At 39.6% G+C, this 17743-nt stretch overlaps 1 protein-coding gene across 1 annotated transcript in view; it reads left to right on the top strand.

Annotated features, from left to right (window-relative positions):
* The window catches only part of LOC123241539 (kalirin-like), a 685986-nt gene that overhangs the window by 499733 nt on the left and 168510 nt on the right, over positions 1–17743 (top strand). Inside the window, exon 13 of the mRNA XM_044669162.1 lies at positions 17236–17405. Coding sequence (XP_044525097.1) covers positions 17236–17405 — 170 coding nt within the window. The remainder of the gene's footprint in view (positions 1–17235; positions 17406–17743) is intronic.

Genomic DNA, 17743 nt, shown 5'->3' with positions numbered 1-17743 from the left:
TGTGACTTGTGGCTGTACTCTGATACCACCAAGTCCTTTCATTTGACTTGTAGTCAAAACCTCCTATCTCTATTGTATCATCAATTAGAAGGTGAATTCCTTGAGAGGAGGGTCTGTCTGACTTTTCTTTTTATATCCGCAATGTTTAGCACAGCTCTTTGTACAAAGTAAATGCTTATTAAATATTTTTTTCACTCATTTGTCTTCTTTTCTTTTTTCCTTTCCTCTTTTCAGCCCTACCTTCTTTTCTTTTCTTTCTTCTTCAGTTTTTCTCCTCCCCCCCCCCTTTTCTTCTCTTTCACTTCCTCAAAACCCAAAGCAGAGGAGGAAAGAGGGTGGTAGTCCAATGGTCACAATTGGGACATCATAGCTGAGAGATAAAGAAACAATGACCAGAATTTAAACTTTCCAGAAATCATTCCAGATCATTTTTTCCTTTATTTTCCCCCGCCAAGTTTGGATGCCATGTGCTCCCCTTTGACCACTCTTGACTTCTAGAATTTTTTTTATTTTGAACAGAGAACACTAAGATGCAGAGACTAAGAGACAGGAATATGGTTAGGGGAAAGGAGGAACTTCCTTACCCTAGGAGAAGCAGCTTGGGAATGACATAGTGGATAAAGAGCTCTCCTTAAAATCAGGCAGACCTGAATTTAAGGCCTGAGTCCTGCCCCATATACTGACCTGGTCCAATCACAGATTCTCAGTGCTCTAGGCAACTTTCTAAGGACATAACTAGTATTGTTGCTCATCCTTCATTTTCAAAGAGGTAACTGACAGATGAGGGCGATTAAGGAGCACAGTGGACAGAGCACTGGGCTCAAAATCAGGAAGATATTTTTATCAGTCCAAAGCTGGCCTCACTTACTCCCTGTGTGACCCTTGGCAAGTCACTTCATGCTATTTGCCTCAGTTTCCTCATCTGTCAAATGAGCTGGAGAAAGGAAATGGCAAACCACTGTAGTATCTTTGCCAAGAAAATCCCAAATGGAGTCACAAAGAGTCAGACAACTGCAAAATGACTGAACAACTACCGATAGATACCTTATAGTAGAAGTATCAATCTGCATAAGTAGAGGGAATTTCTTCACCTGAGAATTCCCTAAACCAATGAAATCATAGGTCTAGTCCCTATCTCAAACCCTCTTTTTTGCAAAGGATCCCTCAGATCCTTTCCATGCAGAAAATAAATCTTTGGAAGAACTGTAAATATGGAAGAACCAGACTTGAGTTTGAAATGACATAGAGTGAAAACCTAGAGGTAGATAAGCATGGGTGAGAGAATCTCTCTAGCACTCCATAACTCTATCTCTATGAAACCCTAACTCTCAGATCTCGGAGATCTCCAGGAGTCCATTAGTCAATAATTATTTATTAAGTACCTGCCATATGCCAGCCACTGTGCTAGTATTAGAAAGATAAGGACAAAGAATCTCTTCTCTAGGGGAACTTCCATTCTAATGAGGGAGATAACAAGGACATATATAAATATATTTAGCATAACAATTTAATATGAATAAAACAATTACATGTTAACATAATAATTAAATAATAAATATTAAATCCGAATATTAAAAAGTAGTTAGATACAAGGTACTTTGGGAGAGAAGGCCCTAGCAGTTGGGGGAGGAGTATTAGAAAAGGTTTATGCAGAAAATAATGCCTGAATTGCATCCTAGAAAAACAAAGAAACTCTGTGAGGCAAGAGAAAAAGGTCATTAAACTGTCCTAGACAGCCACTGACATTAATTCCCACCATTACCCTATCTCCTTTCAACTAATGATTCAGAATGCAAATCAGAGCACTAAATATTTTCTAGTTGTTATGGTCAAGAAGAGGACATCTTTTTATCTTAGATTTCCTTTGCATCTAGTCTTAATACTCAGATTTAGTGAGTTTCTTTGGGTAAGTTATGTAACCTCTCTGTAATAACAATGACGTTATCATTCCCATGGGATTTTTTTAAAGCATCCTTCCTTCAAAGAGCTTAAGAATCTATTTTACCATCTTTGTGGCAGGTAGGCTGGGCCAAGGATAACTAGGCTCGTTTTATAGATGGTTAAACAGACTTTCTACAGTGTCCTCAAATAGTGGATTTGACATTAGGGACACTATCTTTGGACTCCTAGGCTATTCAAGAAATATTTACTGAGCCCCTCCTGCGTGTTAACATTATGCTTTGAGCTTCAGGAGAGGGGAATTAAAAATTCAATTTAGCAAATCCTTGCTGGTCATGTGTCAGGTACTTGTTATGCAAAGATAGATACGATATAGACCTTCTAGCCAAAGAGCTTACAATCCTCTAGAGGAGGAAGGCACGTGTAGACATTTTAATTATGATGCAAAGGAGTTGAGGGATACATCACTTTCATTTGGGGAACCACAGTCAAGGCTTCATGTTGAAAGTGAAGCAATTCTACAGACAGAAATGGGTGACGGGAGAAGGTTCCATTCCAGACATGGAGGCTTGGTATGAACAAAGACTTAGAGATGGGAGAGGGTTAAAAGATGTTGACAAATTTAGGAAAGACATGAATGAGCTAGGGAGCATATATAGATGAGTACAACCAGAAAGGCAAAGAGCATTGAATTCATACCATAAGAGGATCAGTTGAAGGAACAGAGGATATTAAGGCTGAAGAATAGGGGTGGGAGCATCTAGGTGGCTCAATAGATGGAGAGCCATGTCTGGAGATGGGAGGTTCTGGGTTTAAATCTGACCTCATACATTTCCTAGCTATGTGACCTCAGGCAAGTTGCTTAATCCCAGTTGCCTAGCCCTTAAGCCTCTTCCACTCTTCTGCCTTAGAACCCATATTTTGTATCAATTCTAAGACAGAAGGTAAGAGGCTTTTTGTTTTGTTTTGTTTTCTTAAATAAAAGAATAGACGTGGGGAGTGTCAATATAGCTAGCTGCAAGTATGTGAAGGACAATCCTAGAGCAGAAGAATTAGAATAGTTCTGTTTGGTCCAAGGTTTAGAATTAAGAGCAGTGGACAGAAAGTGGAGAGGCAATTTTAGGCTTGAAGTCAGAAAAACTTTCCAAAGCATTAGAGCTATTCAAAAGCAGAGTAAATTGCCCTGGGTAATAGTATCATCTACATGGTAGTAGAGATGCTTGCTGCCATCAGGAAGGTACTTGTCTTGGGGAAATATAGTTAGACTGCTTCCAGCTCTGAAATTCTACAAGAATGGTAGAGGAAGAATAGTTCAATTTGGGTGATAGAAACTAGGGTTTGAGAAGGAGATTAGTATGAAATAAGGCCAGTAAGGTAGGTAGATGATAACCAGATTGTAGAAGGTTTTGAATGACAGGGTCTTGAGTTTATCCTTTATTTTACAGCTATCAGGAAGTTACTGAAGATTTTTTAGTAGAGGGGTGATTTGATCAGATTAGGGTATTAGGGAGATTACTGAATAATGGTGTGAGAAGAATGAATTAAATAAGAAATAGTTTCAAAGCAGGAAGACCAGTTAGGGGGATAGTAGCCATGATCAGAATGAGAAAAATTGAGAACTTGAACTAAAGTACTTGCAGTAGGAATTGAAAGGAGGAAATGGACATGAGAATATTTCAGAGGTAAAATCAGCACAGGTGAGAAGCTGATTATAAGGAGTGGATGGGGTTAAAGAGAAGAAAAAGCAAAGAAGACTTCAAGGTCATTAACCTCAGTTACTGGGAGAAGATTGGTGCCATCAACAACATCAAAAAAAAAAAAAAAAGATAATGGGAACAGCAGATTTCCAGGGGAAGATGATTTGTTTCCTTATGTCCATGTTGACTCAAAAGAAAGCGCCATAGTCCCTGCTTTATTCAAAATTCAAAGCATGTCATACTTAAAGATTCAGAAGTATTAAATAGTGACATAAAGAGGTATGCATTTAAATGCACAATAAATATGAATATTCAGAGGACATATTTTAAAATTTATTTTTAAAATATTATCTTTTGCTTTTGTATCATGTTTATTTCTACATACATCTCTCCCCCCTTCCCATCTGTTATATCAAAGAAAAAGGGAAGAGGGGAGGAAGGAAGGAAGGAAGGAAGGAAGGAAGGAAGGAAGGAAGGAAGGAAGGAAGGAAGATGAATCAAGAAGTAATTATTAAGTGACTACTATATGCTAGACATAATACATGCAAATACAAACTGCAAAATAATCCCTACTAACAAAGATTTTACTTTTTTGCCCAGAAGACATATCTAAGTATACAAAGAATAGATATAATAATAATAATTACAAATTACTTAAATATGAAGTCATGTGGGAGGGAGGCCTCTAGCAGGTGAAGAACTCAGGACAGGTTTCTTGTAGAAAGTGGAGCTTGAGCTACAGTTCAACAAAAGTAACCAACACATCACCCAAGTTCAATAGTAAGCATCCATATTCTCCCATCTCTGCAAAGCAGGGAAGGAGGTGCATTTTCTCAAACCTTCTTTGGGACCAAGCCTAGCAAAAGGTACAGGGCAAGGAAGTTTTCCTGATTGAAAATTGAAAGGCAAGATCAGGAGATAGGTAAAGGTTGAAGATGCTAGAGAGAGGGGATAAATTGTGAGCACCAGGGGCTTTGGCTATTAGGAAGGGCAGAATCTAAAATATATAGGTGGACTGATTAACCCTAGAGAAAAGAGGAACCTCTTCATCTAAGACTGGAGAAAAGGATGAAAAGATGAATGTAACAACATAAATATATTTAGTTGAAAATATGAAGATGAAAGAACTGGGGCAAGATGACCTCTAATTAAAAATCATGAGGTATAATGAAAAGAACACTGGATATGGGATGAGAAGACCTAGGTTCAGCACCTTATTCCATTGTTTATTACCTATACAACTTTAGACAAATCACTTTACCTTTGGTGCCTCAAATTTAAAATGAGGGCATCTGATGACCTTCCAGCTCTGAATTCTAAGAACTACTGAGTAAAATAGGAGACAAAAATTACTTGTCAAGCCTAGGGAAGGGGTTGAAGACTTGAGAAGAGAAGATTTGGAACAGCCCCTGTGAGCAAAATTATAGACAATCAATGAGAGATTAAGGAAGAGAATTTTATACAGCAGCAGAAGCCCTGTGAAAGTGTTCATCGTGAGTTTGTCCTCATGAGTCTGCAAAGTTTTGTTCCTTTCTCTGGCAGTGCCCATTGGTCTAGAAGCAAAAGCAAAGGAAATTTATTGGTTGTAGAGACTGTCCAAGGTGGGAGTCTGGCATTGAAGGCCTGGTGGAAGGTCACCCTTTAACCACTTTCCCAGTGCTATTCTATCCTTTGCCTTCTAAATCATTTGTTCTCCTTCATACTCAAAGAGGGCTAAAATGACATCAATGTCAAGATCAATGTTCAATGTATCTGACTGTGGCTGATGAAACCAATACAAACTCAGAAGGCTCTACTAAAGTCAGGCACAAATAGCCTGTGTAGACATTTGGGATGGTGATGTCTCTAAATTTGCACATCTCATGTTTCTTTTGAGCTACTTATGTTTTGCTCATAGAGCACAGCTTCTTATCTGATGTAGGTCCACCAGGCTGGACAGTCCTATGCCATTGTTTCCCATGTCTCACAATCAATACCAAGGTTCTTCAGAGAGACCTTGAATGTGCCTGTAGCCTGCTATATGATTATAGATAAAAGGTCCTACACATAAAACTCCTCGTTTTACATTGTCTCTGTTGAAGACAGGGCTGGCTGGTTAGTCTTCCCCCTTACCATTTGCCTTCTGCCCCCCCAAAAGAGAACCCAACTATCATCTAAGAAACATTTCATTATTTGTCAAAAGTAAAATGGATAGATTGTACCTGGGATTGCATTTTGACACTGGGTTTCCTAAGGTAAAGTACAAAGTGGATAAGAGAGAGACTAATAGAACCCAGGGGAGTTTGTAGATTGAAAGCTGATAGGTGCAAATGCAGAACTTTGGGGTTTTAACTCAAGGCTAAAGTTTTGCTCAATCTTCTTGGTATTTGAAATTGGACTCTGGGGCATACTATCTCTGAACCTATGATCTGATCTTGTTTGTTGCTCAGCTTAGTGATAAATAGTCCCATCAGGTTTAGTTTGAATTTCACTGATTCAAAGGAATTCACAGCAGTTTAAGCAGCTAATTCTAACCCTGTCTTTCTCACCAATGGTAAGGGTTGGTATCCGTGCTTTGGCAATATTCTCTTTTCATGGCTAAGGTCAGAATTGAGTACAAGAATAATTCAGTGACAGTGATGTGTGATCATTTCACCTGGATCATTAATCTATGTTCCCCATGGTCCCTTTCTCTACCAAATCAAAACCCAAATACTGTGACCACTACCCATTCCTCACACAGCTAATAATATAGAAGCAAGGTTATCTATTTTCTAATTAACCTGAATTGACTCCAAGATGATAATGTTCCCCTTGTCTAGTTTAGTCTTCAACAAGCCAGAGACTGCTGCCTGAGACCGAATTACTCCCAGAGGAGCAATGTCTCTGAAATCAGCCCACCTTTCCCACATCTATCACCCAGGGAAACAACCCTGTAGAAATGCCATCTTTCAAGTGTCTGCTGCCTTAGCAGCCACAGCTCTTAGAGATCTGGCAAAGAAGGCTCTAACTACCAAAGTTGGTGGCACTGTGAAATGGCTGAATGTGAAAAATAAATGTCATTTTATCAGTGGAAATAACAAGAAAGAAGAGGGATTGCCTTCTGTTTTTCTGCTATACTGTAAGGACCAGGAGACCTTTCCATCTGCAGATGAAATCTCCTATATGTATTGCCTTTTCATTCATTCATTCTTGTGTGTTATCCCCCTATTAGAATGTGAATTCCTCTAAAGCAGGGTCTATCTAGCTTTTCTATTTGCAACCTGAGGGGTCAGCATACTCCTTTGCAAAATAAATTCTCCTTTGATTCATTCATTGTCCATTGATTGGAGTTACTCAAAGCTTATCCCTTAAAGATAAGGATAAGACTAGAAGGCCTACTGAACACATCCAGACTCTATTTTTATTATTATTATTATTATTCCTATTGACTCCCAGAGGAGCATAGGGCAGCAACCATCTCATGCCAACGGACTCTGTTCTGGGCAACTTCCCCCAACTGGGCCCATGTCACTCCAATGGTCCCTGTCTCGTTCTCAGCATATCTCCGACTGGTCTGCTTTGGCCCCCCGACCCTCCTCCTCCCTGGTGGGCCCCAGCTCAGTGCCTGTCTGGCAACGCTGTCCTCCGATTTTCATAGCGTCCTGACTGATGGGACACCCAACTGTTCCCCCCCAGAGTCTGGCATTGGAGATCCTTTCAGGCCATCCGATGTCCAAGATGTGACACAGGCACCAGTCAACAAAGACCTGGAGTTTGTTGGCTTTTGCCAGCACACGTCATGGACTCTGTTGGAGAGCAATCTTCCAGACTACGCGATCGATGGTTTTGTTGGTTTACTGAGGTTGCAGTTTCTGTAGCAAGTGTGATTTTTTACGGGGTGAGGTTGCTAGCCTTGCGCCCAATCCTCCTCCTTTTTCAGCTGGACTTGGGACCGTCCTTGGCGGAGTTTTTGGTGGTCCAATTCTTTCCTTTCCCATAAAGTATTGCTTCTACTTCATCTCACAGTAGAAAGTTAGGGATAAATAGCTAGAAAACTGGACTAGGAACCAAGAGAATTTATCTGTCATTCCCTGGGAATCTTTTCTGCTGCAGGAATTTGAGTCAAGTGTTTAATCTTTCTCTCTTGGAATTTTTCAGTTATAAATGCCTGTTGATAATGTCCTCTATTTTATGGTGCCCTCCAATGTCAAATAGAAATCAATTGGGGATGATAGGCTGCTTCATGTCATCTGCACCTTTCTTCTGCCAGTGCCAGTAATTAGGAGTTTAGCTGGATAGAATTGCAAGATGTTGTCTTTTCTCTGGAACAAGAAAAAAATTCCATTAAAGATTTTTTTTAAGGAAATTGAGTTATAAAATCTCTACCAATGACCTAACATATACTTCCTTTCCAGAATGGGGTTTATAGTATTACTTTTGCCTCCTTACTGAATCAAAGGTCTATTCTAATCAGGCTAAGAGTCTTGGGCCACTGAAGTAAGGGATGAAATAGAGATAATCTCTCCAGACTAATTTCTTTTGCAAATTTTCTTTGAAATAACTTCTTAATCCTATTAGGCCTATTATTGCTTTGTGGGAGGACTTCTTGGAGGATCCTTAGAGATTCTGGGCCACTGAAGGATTGAAACCTTCCAATCAGGGATGGGTGACCCAAATTCAGATTGGATAGCTTGTTAATTCCACAGGGCTGGTCCTGTGGAGGTCATACTTAAGTACATATGGCCTCCCTGTAAATTCAAACCCTCAGCCATCACTGAATATTGTGACTTTTAAATCAGAAGACTGGCTTAGCCTGAATTATTTACTATTTTGGTGGGATAGGGTAGAGCCTGGAGTAATGTCATGACAGTGGTCTCAGATCTTTGGCAAAGTTCATTGGCCTGGCATGATGGAGATGAGGATGATGGGAGGAGGAGGCATGGAGAATGTCTTCCCAGATCCTGTTCTCTTTCTTTCCTCCTTTTCCATGACAACTCTAGAATCTGATTTTTTGGAAGCCCATTCAAAATCGTATGGACATCATCTTTTAAAACATATGTTTAAAAGATGAAAAAGAATGCTAGAAGAAAGAAGCCAAAACCAAGTCCTTAGAGGGAAACCTAATTAAATATGGCCACTTTCACTTTCTTTCATTGTTTGTAGATTTTCTCTGCAATATTCACTCCACAACCAATTCTTGCCACACCCCTCCCCCAACCCTTTCTTTCCCTTTTCTCCTTTGCCTGAGGATTTCAGCTTCTAGATAGATAGAAGGAAATCCTACAATGTGAGCTGAATCAATCTTTGAAAGGTGAAGAAGTCCAAATAACCAATGGGCTGATGGTCTCAGAAACAAGCCAACTGTATCCTCTCGTCTCCCTCACCAAAGACAGAGCCACTGATTATAGAAATGACAGTGGATGGCTGAAACCTAAGGAGAGAAGATTATCTTCATAGATAATCATTTGCTAGCTGTCAGATTTGGGGTTTTGGGGAAGGGGGGTGCAGTGGAGAGGAGAACTTCTCTTTCCTCCTAGAATGAAGGTGGCGACCAAGGACTAATTTTAGAACAGATCTTAAAATCTCAACTGGTTAATTTAAATATAGGAATCAAAACATTCCCTCACCCTCATTTCCCCTTCCTTTAGTCACCCCTTAATCTGTTTAGCTGCGTTCATAAACAAGCTACATTCAGTTTGTCTTCTGAGCTAGCCTGGCTTCTCTCTTCCACAGCCCATCCCTTCCTCTTCCCTTCTCACATCAGCTCACTTGCAAAGTGTTGGTTACAGCTCGATTCTAGGGCAGTGGGTCACAGCAGGCTGCTTGTTCCTAGATATTTTTGTTCTGTAATCAAGGTCAGCTTTCCCTAGAGTGGGATTTGAGGGACCAGGGAAGTCTGACCTGCTTAAGAATGCCCTTCTCCCTATCTTCCTGTCTAGTTGCTTAAGACACACACTACTATAGTCATTCCTTTAGAGTAAGGCTGCTATTAAATCCAATCTTTACCTGGAAGCAGGTATAGCATCCATTAGAAGGCACCACTATATTGGCACAGATTCATTTCTAGCAGCTGGGTAGCATAATGGATAGAGTGTTTGACTTGGAGTCAGGGAAACATGAACTCAAATCCTGCTCTAGACATTTCCCAGCTATGTGGTGGTTGTTATGCAGTTGTTTCAGTCTTTGGGACTCCATTTTGGGGTTTTCTTGGCAAAGAGACTAGAGTAGTTAATTCTGTCATTCTGAGCAAGTCATTTAACATCTCTCAGACTCAGTTTCTTCACCTATAAAGTAGTGTGAATAACATTTCACAGGGTTGTTTTGAGGATACGATGAGATCACATATATAAAGTTCTTTATACACTTTAAAGGGCCATACCAGCTACCTACTAGTAGCTGTAGCAGCAGCAGCAGCAATAGTAATAGCAGTAGAAGTAATAGTAGGAATAGTAGCAATAGTAATATTAGTAAGAGTAGCAGCAGTAGGAGTAAGAGTAGCAGTAGTAGCAGTAACAGTAGTAGTGATAGTAGTAAGAATAGCACTAGTAGTAGTAAGAGTAGCAGCAGTAGTAATAATAGCAGTAGTACTAGTAATAGTAGCAGTGGTAGAAATAGTAGCAGCAGTAGTAGACATAATAGTAGTATTTGAATAGTAGCAGTAGAAGTAGCAGTAGTAGTAAGTCTAGCAAATTATAGGGTCCTTGAGAAAAGGGACACCTGACAAGTAAGTTTTGATAAGAGAAGTTTAGGAAGAGTCTGGAACATGGGATGGAGTCAGTCAGTCACCAGGCATTTATTAAGAACCTTCTAAGTTGGGGCAGTTCAGTGGCTCAGTGGATTGAGAGCCAGGTCTATAGCCAGCAGATCCTGGGTTCAAATGTGGCCTCCAACACTTCTTAGTTGTGAATCCCTAGGCAAGTCACTTAACCCAGTTCACTAACTCTCACCTCTCTTCTACCTTGGAATCAATATTCAGCATCAGAGGCAGCTGGGTTCTCAGTGGATTGAGAGTCAGGCCTAGAGATGGGAGGTCCTGGGTTCAGATCCAGCCTCAGACACTTCCCAGCTGTGTGACCCTGGGCAAGTCACTTGACCCCCATTGCCCACCCTTACCACTCTTCCACCTAGGAGCCAATACACGGAAGTTAAGGGTTTAAATATATATATATATTCAAAATATTCAGCATCAATTCCTAGACAGAAGGTAAGGGTTTAAGAAAAAAAAAAAAAGGACCCTACTAAGTTCCAAGCAGAGTGCTAAACATTAAGAATATACAGAAAGGCAAAAACAAAGCGCAAAAAAAAAAAAAACAGTCCCTCTTTTCAGGGTGAGACAATGTGTAAACAATTTGTATAAACAAGATATATACAAGATAAATTGGAGATAATCACAGAAGGGAGGCACTAAGATAAAGGAGGACTGGGAAAGGCTTCTGATAGAAGGTGGGACTGCAGCCAAGACTTGAAGGAAACCGGGGAAGCCAGGAGATAGAGATAAGGAAGAAGAGAATTCCAGCCTGGGGAAGGGATAGCCAGGGAAGATACCCAGAGTCAGGACAGGAAAGTCCTAACTGAAGAACAACAGCAAGGAAGCTAGTGTCACTAAATTGCAGAGTGTACAGAGAGGGGTAGAAGGGTATAAAATACAAGAAGACTCAAAATGTAAGAAGGGACCAAATAGGGGATTTTTATATTTGGTCCTGAAGGCAAAAGGGAACCACTAGAATTATTTGAATAAGGGTGTTTTTTAGTCAAAATTATCTATTGGGAAGATCACTGACAAAAAAGTGAAGAATGGATTAGAGTGAGGAGAAACTTGAGATTTCTAGTCTAATCAGCCAACTACTGAAATAGTTTAGACATGAGGGATGAATGCCTGCTCCTTAGTCATGGCTGTGTCAGAAGGAGGTGCTTGTGAATGAAGTTCTGATGGTAGAAAGAATAGGATTTGGCAGGGGATTGTATATAAGGGTAGAGAGATAAATAATAAAATAAATTTAAAAATACATAAAAATTACTCCTAAAAATATATGTGTGTCCAGGAGAATGGTGGTACCCTCAGCCATAAGAGTTAGAAAGTTAGGAAGAGTGGTAGGTTCAGGAGGAAAGATAATGAGTTCTATTTTGGACGTGTTGAATTTAAGATATCTAAAAGAAAGTAGAAGATGTGAGACTGGAAATCAGGAAAAACATTTTGTTCATTCATTTCAGTCATGTCTGACTCTTTGTGACTCCATTTGGGGTTTTCCTGGCAAAGATACTGGAGTGGTTTGCCATTTCCTTCTCCAGCTCATTTTACAGATGAGGGAACTGAGGCAAACAGAGTTAAGCAACTTGACCAGTCACATAGCCACGAAGTGTCTGATACCAGATTTGAACTTGAGGAAATGAGTCTTCCTGACCCTAGGCTCTGTGCTCTATCCACTTTGCTACTTAGCTGCCCTTCACATACAGTATACATCCCACAGAGAATGAAAAACTCTGCTACTAAAGTCAGTGTGCCAGAGAAACTTGGATGTGGGGTGGAGGAGAGGGAGGCACACTGAATAAAGGGAAAGAGTTTAACAATTTCTCCAGAAGGAGAAGTCTGACACAACCTAAGGAGAACCTGGTGTTGCCTTGGGGTCAGGCCATGCTAACACAGATATGTTGGATCTGGATTTATTAAACAAATCTTCTTATATGAGAAATAATGTAATCTTATGACTTGAAAGAGAGATTTTTATGATAAATAAAAGAAAGACTGATTTTTCCACAGCAATTTAATTTAGTAGGATTTTCTTTTCCCTTCAGAGAATGAGAGGCATAAAACATTTTGCTCACCTGCTTTTAAAATTAGGAACAGAGAGCATAAAGCTTCATTCAGTACAATAGCAATTTTGCCAGCCCTGGGAAAAGATTATTCTCTTGACGCTAGCAGCAGCAGTTACAGCAACTTCATCCTAGAGGCCAGATGAAAGGAAGCCAAGGGCCACATCTGGCATCTGAGACAGAAGGGTCCCCACCCTAGTATTTAAAATTTGGTCTAGGCTAAATTGTTATGTTAAAAAAAAACTTTCAGTAAGATACCTAAATGTATCAAAGAATTTGTAAATTTAAAGGGTTCTTCTAAAATATAACCTGCTTTCACATTTACTTTTTATTTAAGTTTAGCTTTCTTATAAAATCTTTTTATTCATATGAGTGAGTTATAGAAAATTTTCTTTTAAAATAAATTTTATTGATATCTTTTATTTTTATGTAAGTTAAATTTCTTTTTGTAGCTTTCCTTTTCTCTGAGTGCTACTCATTGTAACAAAAACTTTTTAAAAGAAAAAATCGGAGTAAGAGAAAAAAAACTCAGCAATATTGATCAATATAATAAATAAAAATGGACAATATATGCAATGTTCTACATCTGTGAACCCTATACTCACACACACACAAAAGTATCTTCTCATAGCTCTTTTGGGCAGACAGGTATATATTTTTCTCATTAAACTTTTTTAGAGCACTGGGCAGTTAAGCAACAATATTTATCTTCCTGAGTTCAAATCCAGTCTCAGACATTCAGTGGCCGTGTGGCCCTAGGCAAATCACTGAACCTGTTTGCCTCAGTTTCCTCATTTGTAAAATGAACTGGAGAAGGTCATGGAAGGTCAGTACTTTTGCCAAGAAAACCCCAAATGGAGTCATGAAGAGTGGCATGACTGAAAAGTGAGTTAATTACAAAGGGAGAACAGACTCCACAAGGTCCTAATCCAATGCCTTGCTGTGACATAGAGATGTGCCTGGATTTTCCAAGGCTATTCCAGAGCAATATAAACTCTAAATGGTTTTACCATTCTGTAAAGGAAGGCCTCCATGGACAGAATGACTCCTCTGTTTCAGGATCAACAATTTTCCCAAGCAGAGAGGCTCATAACAGATAGTTGCTATTTTATGTAATTAGCCATGTGCTTATTCCTTTTCTGACCACTGAGCTAAGCAATGAGGATATTTAAAAGAAGGCAAAAATTTAGTCCCCATTTTTAGGAAGCTTACATTGGAATGGGAGAGATGATATGCAAATTACTATGCATATGTACAAGATATTTACAATGTAAATGGAAGGTAGTCTCTGAGGGAATGCATGAGCTGAATCTTGAAGGAAGCCAGAGAAACCAAGAAGAGGTAGCCATTCCAGGTAGGGAGATGGGAGAGGGGAGAGACAGAACAAACCATAAAAAGACATTGAAGCAGGAGATACAATGCCTTATGGGAGGAACAGCAAAAAGGCCTTTGTTGATGAATCCGAGAGTGTGTAGAGGGAACTTTCTGATCAGAAATTTTTTTTTCCTTTACTAAGTTCTTTCTGATGCAAGTTAAACTCATTTTTATTTGTACTTCCCTCAGTAAGGGAAAATATCTAATAACCTTAAGAAATATGAATGAAGACCATTATTATTATAAGTCCTCCCTAAGGGGGAAGTTAGGTGTCAGTGGATTTAGAGGCAAGAGGTCCTGGTTCAAATCTGTCCTCAGCTGTGTGAACCTGGGCAAGTCACTTAACCCCCATTGCCTAGCCCTTAACTCTCTTCTGCCTTGGAACCAACATACAATACTAATACTAAGACAGAAGGTAAGAGTTTAAAAAAAAAATCCTCCCTGAATCTTCTCTTTTCTTAGTTTCTTTCATATTTTCTCCAGTCCTTACTAGAGGCTTTTATTTACTGTTTGTGTTAAGCACTGAATTTGGGAAGCAGCATTCTTGAGCTGGGCATGAGGTGTCTATCAGTTGTGTCATTGACGAACTTGAATGACTTCCTGATGGAGTCCTCACCTTACAAATCATTGAAGCACCTTGGTGTCAGACCAAAGAGCAAACAGTCTATTCATCAGGTTTTTGGGGGGTTGACATTGCTTACCTGCCTCATAGAAAGCCCTATACTAGGCAGGCACTGTGCGGAGTGTGAAGAAAGATTCTTCGAGGCCATGGTTTAGTAGAATTCCTGTGACCTTGGACCATCATTTTAATATCTTCATCCTCTATTTTTTTCCCATCTAAAATGGGGGGATAATAATTTACATGACCTAACTTGTAAGGTTATTGTAAACTATGGAATCTTAGAATTGGAAGGGAACTGAGAAATCATCTAACCCAACTCTTACTCAGATCATGAAGCCTTTGTGGAAGCTAGTTGGATGGATGGAGCATTAGGCTTGGAGGCAGTAAGTCCTGAGTTCAAAATCTTGCTCAGACACACATTAGCTGGGCAAGTCACATAACTTCTGTTTGTCTCAGGGACCTCAAATGTAAATTAGGAATAATAATAGCACCTACATAACCAGGGTTGTCATGAGGATCTATTAAGATAATATTTGTAAAGTGCTAAGCACACAGCAGGCACTATGCAAATATTTGTTGTTGAGTTGTTTTAGCCATGTCTGATTCTTCATGACCCTATTTGGGGTTATTTTTCGCAAAGACACAGGAATAGTTTTCCATTTCTTTCTCCAGTTTATTTCATAGATGAGGAAACTGAGGCGAAGAGGGCTAAGCATCTTGCCCAGGGTCATGCAGCTAGATCTAACTCAGAAAAATGAGTTTTCCTGACTCCAGACCCAGTACTCTATCCCCTGGGCCACCTAGTTGTCCTGTGTAAATATTAGCTATTATTATTAATATCCCTTCTGTACTATCTGACAATTCTGATAATTAGTCAATCAAGCTCAAATGAGGCAATATAAATAAAAATGTTTTTTAACCATAGGTTCGCCTGTGGGTCTAATCAGTCAGTTAGTGAATAAATATTTATTAATATATGCCAGCCACTGTGCTACATGCTGGGGATAACAACAAAAATAAGGTCCCCACTCTCAAGTAGCTCACAGTCTGCTAGGGGAGATAATATGCAACCAACTCTGTACAAACAAGCCATACTTAATGAATACGTAAATTAGATAATAAGTCAACTGAAGATAAATTGGAAATAATCACCTGAGAGAAGACATTAGAATTTAGGGGAATCAAGAAAGGCTTCTTATAAACTTGGGATTTTAGCTGAGACTTGAAGACAGCCAGGGAAGCCAGGAGGTGGAGAAAAGAAATTATTGCATAAGATAAGTTTCATTATTATTATCATTAAGGAAGTGATTGATGTAGGGTGAGGCTCAGCAGGGAAGATTTCTTGGAGAAGATGAATCTTGGGACAGATATGAAATCCCAGCCCAGCCAACAAGCATTTATCAAGCACCTTCTATAAGCAAGGTACCAAGACTAGGCGCTAGGAATAATTTAAAACAAAATACAAAACAAAAACAAAAACAAAACTTCCCCTGCATGGAAAGAGCTTAGAGTCTATTGAAGATCTATGTAGGGTAATGTTAAATAAAAATATGGTGTAGATGGGCTAAAAATGAGTAAAAGGACATTTTAAGAGGCAAGTCAGGGCACTAAATCAAAAGGATTGGAATGAACTGGGCTTCTAAAGGAAGGATTAATCATTAAGTAGACTGGCCTATCTGGAGAAGAGGAACCTCACAGGGGAGTGTTATGGGGACAGCACTTTTCTATTATCAGATTTCTAGAACCTATTCACTTGTTCCTGATTTCTCAGCTGTTACTCTGAGAGTATGTTCACATGATCCTATTGCTTTGGGATGGAACCCAGGGTTTGGTCCTCCTGGAGGAGAAATGGTCTTTTGTTGTTGTTGAGTCATTTCAGGCATGTCTGATTCTTTTCTTGGCAAAAATACTGGAGTGGCTTGCAGTTTCCTCCTCTGGCTCATTTTACAGATGAAGAAACTGAGGCAAATAGGGTTTTTCTGTCCAGAGTCACAGAGCTAGTGATTATCTAAGGTTGGATTTGAACTCAGGTCTTCCTGAACTCCAGGTCCAGCATTTTTATCTATTATGCCACCTGACAGCACCCATAATCTGACTCTTCCATAACTGGCAAACAGAACAGAGAGCTATATTGTCAGTAGGAATATCTTCCATTCTTGAGGGATCTGTGACCTCACCAGTATCTGGATATTTCCTTCACCAGTTCCTGTTGAAATTCATCCACGCCTTACCTTCCAGAGTTATTTTTGCCCAGGTTCTTTCCCAAATCCTCCCCAGAGTTTCTACCTCAAACATGATAGGATACCCTCTGGATTTTTAAAAATATTTTTGTCTATACAAATACAAAGGTGAGTAGTCCATCTGTTACTATTTACCCACACTGAATGACAGCCCACCTCCTTTTCCATTCACCCTTTCATAGTAGAAATACATAAATAAAAATGAGTTGAAAGGCAAAATCCAAACAGTCAACCAGCTTACTAAGCACCTGCTACATACTAGGCACTGTGCTAAGTGCTGAGGATACAGTTTTATTGTTCTTGTTTGTCCTTCATTTTCAAAGAAGACCAGTGACAGCACAGGCCATGCCTTGACTTACATGTGAATTGGATTTAAATGAGGCTGAGTTACACAAAGTCATCAGGGCAAAAGACAAGTCTTGCCTTTAATGAACTCACAAGTTAATTGGGGGAGACAACGTGCCAGTATACAAAAGGAGATATAATAAAAGATAAATTGGAGATAGACATGGCATAGGGGGCACAGATCAGATATTATACTGGCTGGAAAAATGTTGGTTGGATCAGTCCTCATCCTTACCCTAACTCCCCTTAGTCTCTAAATGCCATTTCCTCTCATCTTTCCTGCTAGTTGTGGACATGGATGGAGGACCTGCAGAAGGAGCTGCTAGAAGATGTGTGTGCCGACTCAGTGGACGCCGTCCAGGAACTAATCAAGCAGTTCCAACAGCAACAGACGGCCACTCTGGATGCCACTCTCAATGTCATCAAGGAAGGAGAAGATCTCATTCAGCAACTCAGGTCAGCATTCCATCCTCGGGTGTGAAAATTTATTTTTCACATACTATATTAAATCTTATATCAGGTCCCTGGCGTAGAAAGGCCCCAATTTCTGTATATTAGTGAGAATTACTTGCTTCTGTTATCTGGGTCAAAGATTCTATCTAATCTACGACTTTTTGCATTTTCTTTGTCCTTAGGAATCCCAAAGAATGTCCTCCTTTTGAACAGAATTTGGTCAATAAATGAAGAGGGCAAGGATTCTTTTCTAGCAGATGTGCAAACCTTCACCTGCTCACCAGTTGGTGTGAGACAGGCCCCAAGGTTTAATTAACTAGTTACCAACTAATTAGAAATGT

This window comes from Gracilinanus agilis, chromosome 3, assembly GCF_016433145.1.
Source record: "Gracilinanus agilis isolate LMUSP501 chromosome 3, AgileGrace, whole genome shotgun sequence".
NCBI classification, from domain to species: Eukaryota; Metazoa; Chordata; class Mammalia; order Didelphimorphia; family Didelphidae; genus Gracilinanus; species Gracilinanus agilis.
The sequence above is the reverse complement of the archived record's forward strand: the minus strand, read 5'-3'. Positions and strand labels throughout refer to the sequence as shown.